This window comes from Astyanax mexicanus, chromosome 4, assembly GCF_023375975.1.
Source record: "Astyanax mexicanus isolate ESR-SI-001 chromosome 4, AstMex3_surface, whole genome shotgun sequence".
In the NCBI taxonomy this organism is placed as follows: Eukaryota; Metazoa; Chordata; class Actinopteri; order Characiformes; family Acestrorhamphidae; genus Astyanax; species Astyanax mexicanus.
In genome coordinates, this window is record NC_064411.1 from 33,909,937 (window position 1) to 33,922,500 (window position 12,564).

The window sequence follows — 12,564 nt, forward strand, 5'->3', positions numbered from 1 at the left end:
ATGCAGTCAGTATATATGAGCAGGGAAACACAGCAGAGATAACGAGTTTACATGCGTAGATTAAAGAAATCCCAGAATACGGTGCCTTAAAGTATACAATTGATTGTAATCAGATTACAAAATGCATGTTAACAATCTCAGTATGGCTCAGATTCTTATTCCTGCCAATTTCTCTCGCTTCCATCACATCACCTGCAAAAACTCACTGTTCACTTGCTGCCTAATCTATCCCACTCCTTGAACAGGTGCCACTGGAACCAGATGATCAATGTTTTTCACTTCACCTGTCAGTGCTTTTGCTGTTGTGGCTGATTGGTGTGTAATTTGGGTTGCTTTATTCTGTGTGGGGTAATTATTAAGGGAGCGCTCAGCTGTCTGCATAATGACCACATGTGGACAGTGTTTGTGGAAGCCAAATTTGTGTTAATGTAGGAAGAAATGAAGTCCAGAATTGCTCGCTGTGACAAAGCCAGAACAGGATGAACCTGCTTTGAAAGGGTTCTGTAAAATCTCTTGCTGTTTATGAGAATGGAAAAATGGAAAATAGGGAGATTGCTTAGAAAAATGTTGTTCCTGTAATTAATGTCTTGGGAAATAATTTTCTGACAGCCTTTTCTGTGAATAGTGTGTTAAATCATGTAGTTTTAACCCTGCTGTTTTATGTTACGTGTCAAACTGACCAGTTTTAAAGTTTGAAGATCTTGGAAAAATGGTTAAAATTATTTTTTTTTTAGTATGAAACTTCTTTTGCTTGCCTTAATTAGTGTGATCAACATATAATATGAAAATGGTTCATCTCACATATATGCAACCCTCCCTGCAAAAACTAAAACAAAAACAAAATTGTAATGTTATGTTTCAGTGTTATGTAGAACTAATGTGTTTTATATGCTGTTTATATGTCTTTCAAAAGTAATAAAGTCGAGAAACATGAAAAAACGAGTTAATTATTATAATAAAACCATTACCTGTTAGAGGAAAGGAATACCGTTCCATTAAATATTGATAGAATAATTAGTAATGGAATTAATATTAAAATATTAACAGTATTTTTCAGGATCTTTTTGGTTTCAGACATCGTTTGGATAATTAAACATGCACCGGGTCTATAGGACCCAGAGGCCGCGTTTAAAACAAGCCGCTAGTTGAAACTCAGGGTTACTCAGTGTAGTGCTGATGGGTCGCATTTACTAGCACTAAGTGCTGCTAACTGCAGCTAGCGCTGCTGCTAATCGTGCTAAAATACTGGAAGTCTAAGCCAGAGACTGTAAAAAGATGAACGCCGTGTCGCCGTTCCCATTCATTCAGTGAAAATGAAGCCAAAATCTTCTGCCATGTTGGTGATCCCAAAACCCGAGTCTGCGCAGTAGACGAAAAAAAATTTGACAATATAAGCAGAGGTTACACTAACTGTTGCATTTAAATAATGGAGGTAGAATTACAGTATATTGGAAAAAAACATGATTGAAAGTTGTCTGTTTTGCCATTGAAACCTATGGGAATGGGTGGGGTTACACAGCTTTCTGCAACCGAACAGCAGGGGGCGCCTGACCTGTGGTGTCTTCACTTTTGAGAGACGATGCTCTGTCCAGCTATATACAGTCTATGGTCTAAGCTTACTGTAAATAAACAGAAGTGCTTTAATCACCCAAGTAAACAGATTTCAGAAGAATGCTAATTTGACTTTAAAAGAAAATGTTTTTTTTAAGAATTTTTGTTGACTTAGATGCCCCTAGCAGTAAGACCTGCTGAATTAAAAGAAAAACATGGCGACACCCCTGTTTCTTACTATTGTCACTTTAAATGCGCCTTATAATCCGGTGCAACATTTGTATGAAAATAGACCAGAAAATAGATGTTCATTGATAGTGTGCCTTATTGTTCGGTGCAAAAGAATTTCCCCTCGGGGATCAATAAAGTATCTATCTATCTATCTATCTATCTATCTATCTATCTATCTATCTATCTATCTATCTATCTATCTATCTATCTATCTATCTATCTATCTATCTATCTATCTATCTATCTATCTATCTATCTATCTATCTATCTATCTATCTATCTATCTATCTATCTATCTATCTATCTATCTATCTATCTATCTATCTATCTTATAGTCTGAAAAATACGGTAGTTCATGGTTATCAAATATTATTGAGGTCATATCCATTTAATGCATGAGAAATCAAAGTAAACTGTATGTTTTTTATGTATGTATGTGTGTTTATATATATTTTTTTGTGCTGGTCTGCAGACACATTGGCTTGCTCCGGGTGAAGGGGAGGAAGATGAACCTGCAGAAGATTCCCCTGCAGACTGTCCGTCAGTTTCTGATTGAAGACGTGACGCTGGCTGACTACAGTGAGCTCTTCAGTCCAGAGCAGCCCAACGTCACCCAGAAAGTGCAGGCTTTCTGCCAGCAGAAGGTAATATACACGTATATATTTATATATATTAATAGATCACTTCAGTTTCTGAATAAGTTTCTCTGATTTTGCTATTTATAGGTTTATGTTTGAGTAAAATTAACATTGTTGTTTTATTCTATAAAGTACAAACAGCATTTTCTGCATTTATTTGCAGAAAATGAAAAAATAAATAAATAAATAAATAAAGATGCAGAGCTTGAAGACCTCAAATAATACAAAGAAAACAAGTTCATATTCATAAACTTTTATTTAATTTAGTGGAATAACCATGGTTTTTAATCACAGTTTTTATTGCATAATCTTGGCATGTTCTCCTCCACCAGTCTTACACACTGCTTTTGGATAACGTTATGCCTTTACTCCTGGTGCAAAAATTCAAGCAGTTCAGCTTGGTTTGATGTCTTGTGATCATCCATCTTCCTCTTGATTATATTCCAGAGGTTTTCAATTTGGTAAATTTAAAGAAATTCATAATTTTTAAGTTGTCTCTCATTTTTTTTCCAGAGCTGCATAAATGCAGTACAGTTATATACTGATACAGCCTCTCTTTAGTGATATTCTTAGCTTATCAGTGACTCTAACATGCTAATATTCACATGTTCACAGTCTGAATCCATTAGATATGCATACATTTGTTCTTGACCCTAGTGAACACACACTCACACACACTTCAAATGTCATTCAATTTAAATTCACATAGTCTCTTCCACCTCCCCCAGAGTGCACACTGCATTACCACTTCACAGCATGTGAGTAGACTGAGAGCTCTGTCACAGTGTTCTCTGCCGCAGCCGGTGGCAGGTACTTAATACTTTAACAGGCTCCTGGTGGTCGGTGCAGGCTGGGATGTTGGCTGCTAACCCCGGCGTGCTCAGTGGAAACAAATCCAGCATACATGAGTATCCTGCTTTCTCTAGGTTCTTAGTCATTCACAGACAGTGAGTGTATAGGGAGAACCTTCTGCGTAATATAAGAAGGTCCTATTTTTACCACCAAAACAGCTGAGAGTATTTGAGACATGGGACTCTATCTTACACCCTGCTCAAGGAACGTCACGATGCTTATTGCTTATCTTACACCCTGTCAACAGTCTATTTTCATACCTTTCATCTGCATTGTTTAAAAAGTAAAGGAGTTTAGGAATAAATCTATGCTGATGGATGTGGTGGTCTGGAAGTGAGATGGGTTTAGGTAAATTGGTGCGCCACTGACCGATTAAAACCATGACAACAGTCAAGATCAGATGTCCATACCTATCTTTGTTAGACAGGTGCCCCTGCTTATCACACGCACAAGAACATAACATTGCTGTTCCTGTGAATGACCTGCTTGCACACCTTGAAAACTTGAATGCAAAGGTCAGTTTTGTCTGCTGAAAAGCGCAGAAGTGCTGCACCGTTAAACTAGCAATCCCCAAGATCAGGGCACACCTGGCTCTTAAATAGAATGTGAGGCATGTGACACACTAATTGGTTTATTTTACATTATGCCTGAAATATACCCATGATTAATTAAGAGAATTAGTACATACCTTTTGCATGTTTCGAGCCACACACTTTGTACTTTTCCTGTCCTTATGATAGCAAAGACTAAACTAAACTAAATCAAGCTGCACGGTTGAAGGCTCACCTATAGATTGGTTAGGGCTGTCCCTAACGATTATTTTTTAAACGATTATTCTAACGATTATTTTTTTCGATTAGTCGACTAATCTATTCATTGAGAAACATATTTAAATAATTATTTTACGTTTTAAAGCAAACGATAAATTACTATATTTATATATAATAACAACAACAACAACAACAACACAAGCCTACTAAACCAAACCCCACACTTATAATCACTTACATGTACAGCACGTTGTTTAGATCTATAACGCTAAAAATGGATAAGCTCCCATACACCACAACCGTGTGTTGCACTGTTTTCTGTGACCGCTAGATTTTGTGACCACTGGCAAGTAGTTCTCAGCAGACCGGTGCACTGGCCGATTCGAAACGTGTTCGTTTCTAATGTTTACCCCGACTGGCCAAAACGGTTCAGTTTAGGGCTGAGGGTAAGGTGTAGGTATAGAAAGCTTCCGTTTTGCCAATGAACGCTCATAACCGTGAGCACTGGTCACAAAATTCCGACGGTGACAGAAAACGGTGTGACACCGCAGCGCCGACGGCGCTAGCTAAAATAACTTAAGGCAGCTAGCTTAGCTAAACACCTGAACTTATGAATAATGCTACTGTTTCTGGAAACTGCGAAATGCCATGCACAAATATAAAACAAAAATGTATAATTTCTGCCTGTGGCAGGTTTAAAACCTTTGGTAGACAGCCTTAAGTCTTTTTAAGGACACCCGCGGAGACCCTGATGTAAACGGTAACTTACTGTGTGACCCTGTTGACATAGTGCTCCTGGATGTTTGCTCTTCAAGTGCTCCTTTTGCACGTATGGCAGAGGACCACATTGTTGCCCTTTTGCGTGAAATGCTCCCAAACTTTAGATGCCCGCTGGCGTTTTTTTGTAGCTGGAGATTGCTCTCCGGAGTCCAAGCTCTCTAGAGCTTAGATTCTCTGCCCGAACCCGACATGACCCGAGGCCCGCCCGTAAATCCGACCCGGGCTCCAGAAAATAGTCCGAGATGTAGGCGTCTGTTTTTTAATTATATTTTTATTAAAAAAAAAATAACGAAAACTGAAAGTGAAACTAAACTAATGTATTTATAAGCGCTGTTTTCACTACCGCAGTTCTACAGCGGGGGTGTTGTGCCGATTCTGTCCGCGAAGCGGGAGTCAGATTCAGCAGAGAGTCGGATTCGGCACAAACGCGGCGGCACCTCGCGGTCCGCGGTGTCAGTTGTAAGCGCTCGCGCTAGCCGCAAAATACGGCAGAAAACACTGAGGGAGCTGCAGAATTATGAATGGGACTAGAATATGAGCACGAGGAGATCAAAGAGAACCTTCACCTGTGAGTAGCTCTCACCAGAACAAGCAAATCTCTCTCTCTCTCTCTCTCTCTCTCTGTCTCTCTCTCTCTCTCTCTCTCTCTCTCTCTCTGTGTGTCTCTCGCACGTGAACTCCTCCGCGTTTGACTTGCAGAACTGTGTTTAGCTGTTCTTAAAAATCATTTTAATTAAATAAAAGTTCTATGCTTCTATGTTACCGTGTTAATTAACATAATTCTGATCATATTTCGCTCATTAAAACAGCCCGAAAACAGCCAGTTGGAATTTTTGGGCCCGATCTAACCTCTAATGCTCTCCACAGGCGCCGCCATGTTTACGACGCGCCGACGCACGTTATGCAAATCGGTGTATTTTTGTAATCGATGACGTCGATTATGTCGACGCGTCGCCCCAGCCCTAAGATTGGTAAACCATCGCTGTGCTGAAGACTCTCAGGCGCTCTCACTCTCTCTCTCTCTCTCTCTCTCTCTCTCTCACTCTCTCTCACTCTCTCTCACTTACTCACTCTGTCTCTCACACACACACTCGCCCACAAGCACACTCAGCTGATGCCACATTTCCACTTTTCCAAGGTAGAATATGCAACTACTCTATCATTAATTTTCTCCATTAAAGCTCTCGGCTAATCTCATTATAATATTCTACCACACTACACTATTATTAGTGTCCCCCTGTCAAACATAGGGAAATACTGGCATAAAATATAAAAATCATGATTTTAACTAGAATTAATCACAGAACATTGTGGTTATTAATAAAATGTGTTGTGTGTATATATATATATAAAACCAGTCTAAAATTATTTTTGCTTTATAACATGGAGCATTATCCTTCTGGAAGTAGCATCAGAAGATACAGGTACACTGTTCATAAAGGGATGGACATGGTCAGCAACAGTACTCAGGCAGGTTGATGCGATGCTCAATTGGTGCTAATGGGCCAAAAGTGTGGCAGGAAAATATCCCCCACACCATTTCAGCACCGTCACCACCAGCCTGAACCAATAATACAAGGCAGGATGGATCCATCATAGCTTTCATGTTGTTGACGTCAAATTCTGACCCTACCATCCGAATGTCGCAGCAGAAATTGAGACTCATCAGACCAGGTAACGTTTTTCCAATCTTCTATTGTCCAGTTTTGTTGAGCCTGTGAGAATCGTAGCATCAGTTTCCTGTTCTTAGCTGAGAGGAGTGGAACCCGGTGTGATCTTCTGCTGCTGTAGCTCATCATCCGCCTCAAGGTTGGATGTGTTGTGCTGATGTTTAGAGATGCTCTTCTTCTGCAGACCTTGGTTGTAACGCATGATTTTTTTGAGTTACTGTTGCCGTTCTATCAGCTCAAATCATTCTGGTCTTTCTTCTCTGACCTCTGACATCAACAAGGCATTTGCTCCCACAGAACTGAACTTCTGCTCACTGGATATTTTCTCGTTTTCGGATCATTCTTTGTAAACCCTAGAGATGGTTGTTTGTAAAAATACCAGTAGATCATCAGGAGTTTCTGAAATACTCAGACCAGCCTGTCTGGCACCGACAACCAACCATGCCACGTTCAAAGTCATTTAAATCATCTTTCTTCCTCATTCTGATGCTCTTATGGTTTGAACTGCAGCAGATCGTCTTGGCCATGTCTACATGCCTAAATGCATTGAGCTGCTGCCATGTGATTGGCTGATTTGACATTTGCGTTAATGAGCAGTTGGACAGGTTTACCTAATGAAGTGGCGAGTTTGCTGCCTTGTGGTGATGCATTGGTGGGAGTTTAAAAAGAGGCTGTAGCTGACTTCTCATGTATCGGAGGAGACATGCACTTGTCCTGATCTCCCTAGTGTTGTGAGCATTGCATAGGGGAATAAAGGGGCTAGGGTAAATCCAAATTCACAGTAGTGGAGGAGAGCAGCAATAATGTAGATGCACTCTTTTTGACAGCAATAACTTATTGAAGCCAGAAAGAATTGTTCTGCAGCTTTGCTCCAAAGGACATCCTCGGAAGGTGAAGGCAGGTTGAAGCATCAGGGACTCAGTGCTGCTATATTTATTCATTGTCTTTAAAGTTGTGCAGTCTTTGTGCAGCTCTGAAGTAGTGCAGACCTTCAGGGACACGTGTCAAAAGGCTGCTTATATATAAGCAACAGTAAAGGCAGCAGTTCGATATCTGGTGCTGTGCTGTTTAAGACCTTCAGCTGATTCTGTTTCAGTAGAAAGACTGGTTTGTTTTGGGCCTTGGTCTAAAGCAGGGCCACACTGGTGGCTGTGAATGGCCACTTTTCCACTTTTCTACTTGACGTCAGATGTTTCTGTTCTCATTCCTGCATGCTAACCAGATTACTACTGGCCTCCTCATCCAACATTATTGCCAGCCTTGCCCGACATCACTATCATGGCATTAGCCTGTAGGCGACCGGGCTTATTCCACATCGCTACCATGCTATTAGTATGCTGGCTCCCTGACTTTTCCACATTATCGTGTTAGCACGCTGGCTACATGGCTAATTGAACATTGTTTCTGTGCTGTTAGAACATCCAATACTGGCTACAGGCCTTGTAGTGACTAAGAGGTGGGACGGTGGCTTAGTGGTTAGCACATTCGCCTCCCAGCACTGGGGTCTTGGGTTCAAGTCCCTATCTGGGTGGAGTTTCCATGTTCTCCCTGTGTCTGCGTGGGTTTACTCCGGGGACTTGGGTTTCCTCCCACAGTCCAAAAACTGTGTGCCCAGATATCTATTGGCACTATGTCCTGGGTAAATGCTGTAATGCCCGGTGCAGTTCTCCAGGTGGACGGTCCTTTCCGGTTGAGAGTACGCTGTGCGCTATTGGCTGCCGTTTCTCACCAGTGATTGTAAAGCGTCCTTGGGTTTCTAGAAAGGTGCTATATAAGTTGAACTTCATAGCACCTTTCTAGAAACCCAAGGACGCTTTGGAGGAGACTGGCAGTAACGTGGGACAAGGCCTGTAGCCGGTGTGCAAACAAAAAAATATTGTGATATTATTTTAGGGCCATATCGCCCACCCCTACTGGAGATATGCTTGTCCCACATTGGTTATTTGACCTTAGTGTACTGGCTACAGTCCTTGCCCAACATTACTACTGCAGCATTAGCACACTCACTACAGACCTCATACAGGCAACCGGGCTCATTCCACATCACTACCACGACATTAGCAATTAGCATGCTGGCACTCAGGCTAATTGTATATAGCTACTTATTGGTAATATGGCAACATTGCTATCAAAGCATTAGCATGCCGGTGACCAGACTTTGTTCCACATTGGTAATGTGCCATTAGCACGCTGGCTACCAGGCTAATTTATTACTTATACTTATTACTGCTGCACTGTTAGCACCCTGGCTTCAGGCCTCATGTCAGATAAGCTACTGGCATCGTCATCAGTAGCATGTAGGTGATCGGGCTCATTCAATATTGCTATCGCGGCTCTAGCATGCCGGAGACCGGGCTTCTCTTGCATCACTACTGTTGCATTAGCATGCTGGTGACCAGGCATATCCCACATTATTAATGCAGGTGAAAAACAGCCAATCACAATCCGGGAATCCATAGATCAATCCATAAATCCATAAAACAAGCAACAACAGATGATTTTGCTTATATTCGCTGCCTGTGTGTATTTTGGCCACAGTATTGTTATGCATTGCTGTTCAGATGACCGTGTTCACAGAAGCTCTCGCTGTGATGAAAAGAGATAGAAGTCCTTCATGTGACTGACAGTGTGATTGAAGTCGTATGCTCCATGGCTAAAGGAATAATAGTATTATGTGGCTCTATGTCTTTAAAGGCCTCTGCGCTTCTGATTTGCTTTTGTTATTTTTGTTGCAAGCTTGCCACAGGTAGCCTTGGGGGCTGAGGGCGAAGTCTGGACTCTATTTTATTTTATGGTGATGAATTTGTGGGTGTGATTTGAAAGGCTTTGTTGAACCATATGCCCGCTGTGAGCTATACACCATAAAATGCTTCACTGCTTCTAATAATAAATGATGCTGTAAAAGCATGAACTTGTGGAACTTTGTACGGGTCATTACAACAGTTTTCTGTTTAAACGTCTACACACATACTGTACTGGGAACAGGTCAGGACTACAGGCAAGCCAGTCCAGTGAATGTTCCTTTTCTTTCTGCAGTCCTGCCTTTATAATTTGTGCAGCATGTGGTTTTCCATTGTCTTTTAAAAAATATAATGGATGTCCCTTTAAAATATTTGGTACTTAAAGCAGCATATGTTTCTTTAAGATATCAATGGACTTTTCCTCATTAATGCCTCATCATTCTGAATGGCCCTTTTTGTCTTTAGCTTAGAATTTAATGCACTCATTTCTTCCTAACCAAGATCTAAAATACAATTTTTTATTTTCTTTTCTAATGTTTGATTGTCTGTCCCAGATGCTTCGAAGCCCAGACAAGTTGACACCACTTTTGGACATGGTTAACATAAGGCTTCCTCCTTCCCTGTTTTGCGATGTGTTTCAGGACTGGATATATATTAATAAATTAATTGAAGAGTTGTGGCTATGATCGGGAAATTGTTTGTTCAAATCTCCATCATGCAGCGTGCCTTGTCCTTGCTCTCTCTGGGTGGGTACAGTAGATGGCGCTCTTTCCCCTCATCACTCCAAAGGGTGATGTCGATCAGCACAAGGCATCTGTGAGCTGATGTATCAGAACCAGAGTGTGCTGTGATGTGATGCTACTCATCAATGCTGCATCCGCAGCAGTTCAAAAAGAGGCGGAGTCTGACTTCACATGTATGGGAGGAGGCATGTTCTAGTCTACACCCTCCTGGTGTTGAGGCATCACCAGTGATGGGGACATACAGCTCAGTAGCAACTGAATGTGTGGGATTGGAAATTGACGTAACTGAATTAGGAGAAAATGGGGAACAAATTAGGAATAAAATTATATTAAAAAATTAAAGTAAATGTAATTTTTTTTTAATTTTCCATTACTTTCCGCATCATTTTCTGATTATTTTTTTTTTAGATCTTTACAGTGTGAAGTTTTAATAACAATATTATCAAAAACCAAAATGACTAACAACATTAACATCCAATATGAAGTTTTTACGACATTAATATCCAGAATTAGGTTCTAATAACATTTTAATTACAATTAATATGCAAAATCCAGACCCTTTAGCTATACATCATATTCCTCTGAGAACTGTGTATTTAAACAGAGCAGCTGCTGTTTACACTGTTTGAACCTGTTAATATAAATGGAGCTAATTTGACCCTGTTAAACAGCAGCGATATGCAGTACATATTGGACACTATGTTTTAATACAGATATGGATTGAGTTTGGCGCAGGTGTTTGACCCCATTACGTACATTGTGTTGGTAAGCAGCACCTAACCAACAGAGCGAGACGGTGTTTCCAGGGTTACGGATGTTGGCGGTGCTGCAGTTGTGTTTTGGACTGCGATTTAATGAGGATCTCGCCACATACCAAATCACATGCAGATAAATCCACTGTAATCCTCAGCTATTTGTCTCATTTTTAAACACACAACATGTGCCTGCTACATCCTAACAGCACACCCTGTACCTGAGGGTCCTTTTGGAGCAGGATTGCTTCATCATTCTGTAGGGTTTGGGCTTCCTGTGGCTGCGGTGGTGTAGAAAGTTTCTTCCTGCGGTTCAGAAAAACAGAAAACTCTTGTTAAAGTGGAGAAATTGGAGGTTAGTGAGACCCACATTGCTGCCAGCTCTGAGAGTAAGAGCAGATTACAGAAAAGGTATAAGACAGCACTGATTGCACATTATAAAACAAAAAAAACAGTAATCAGTATGAGCTGAGAATGCCAAAAACCTGAGGGTGCCAAGCTTAGATCCTTCTAATTAGGATCAGGGAGAAGCATGAAAGAAGAAATGGTAAATGAGTCCTGAAGGAGTCCTGAGTGGAGTTTTCAAAGTTATACAACTTATAGAAGTTTTAAAAATTCAGGGTTGTGGAAACAACAGATTAAGCGCAGAAGTCCCGTCGTCCCTGTCCTAAGCATTGGAGGTTATCTCCAAGATCAGCAAGGTCTCCTCTCAGTTGGTTGTTGCTCAATGCACCTCCAATTAGAGCTGCCCCGGGGCATCCTTACCAGATGCCTGAATCACCTCAGCCTGCTCTGCTCAATACGAAGAAGCAGAGAGATCACCCAACTCTGTTACATAGGCTGTATCTTCAGACTGCAGGTTTTGCAGAATTGGTTCCTCAAATCAGATCTATTAAGATGACTGTCCGTTCTATTATTTGCAAAGCTTAAGATAAGGTTTTCTGTCCACATATAACAAATGTATCTGCATGGATTTGTTCTGGGAACGAGATCGGGTCAGTAACTTACCAATGGCACTCTTCTTGGACCCCCCCCACACTTACGTTACCCTCGATTTGACCAGGTCGTTGTTTGTTGCTGTGTTGTGAACAGTGTTGGGCACGTTACTTTGAAAAAGTAATTAGTTTTAGTTACTAGTTACTTCTCCAAAAAAGTAACTTTTGTAAGAGTTAGTAACCGAGTTACTCCACTAAGTAACTAGTTACCAGTAAAAGTAACTATTGCGTTACTTTTGTGTTACTCACCCCAGTAAAAAAAATGAACAAAAGAAAATAAATTATGTAATTGCTATTATTATTAGAAAACGAAAATATACCCAAAATGTTAACAAAAATATAATCTAACGAATTTAAAAATATATATATAAACGAAAGAAATTACTAAAAAAAAAAAAAAAAACAGAAAAAAAAACAAATAAGCGTCTGGCCATGAAATTAAACTCAAAGGAAAAATGTATCTATAGACAAAACAAAAGAATGCACAAAAACAACAATCTAATGACTGTTAAAATGGTATTAATATAACAGTTTAACAGCTGGATCAAACAGCTTCACCAAGGAGGAAATAAGAAAACAGAGCAGAACCTCAGAAACCAGAGTAGCTAAAGAGAGCTTAACGCCCTTAAAACGGAACTTGTCTAAAAAGAATACAACAATTCTTTCATTAACCTCAACAAATTCTACAAATATTTTACAAAAGAGAGTAATATTCCTACCTGTGGAACAGTGAAGTGATGATAAGAAGAGATAAAGCAACAGAGATGCGCAGCAGAAACCGAATGAAGGCCTCAGACCCCGGCGCAACATTTCCAAGCCAATCACTGAATTGATTAGAGCA

General features: G+C 40.4%; 1 protein-coding gene across 3 annotated transcripts in view; it reads left to right on the plus strand.

Annotated features, from left to right (window-relative positions):
- Positions 1–12,564, plus strand: part of mre11a (MRE11 homolog A, double strand break repair nuclease) — a 136,602-nt gene that overhangs the window by 39,736 nt on the left and 84,302 nt on the right. For all 3 annotated transcript variants that reach the window (XM_022679206.2, XM_022679207.2, XM_049478461.1), the window contains exon 9: positions 2,255–2,426. In XM_022679206.2, the coding sequence (XP_022534927.1) occupies positions 2,255–2,426 (172 nt within the window). The remainder of the gene's footprint in view (positions 1–2,254; positions 2,427–12,564) is intronic.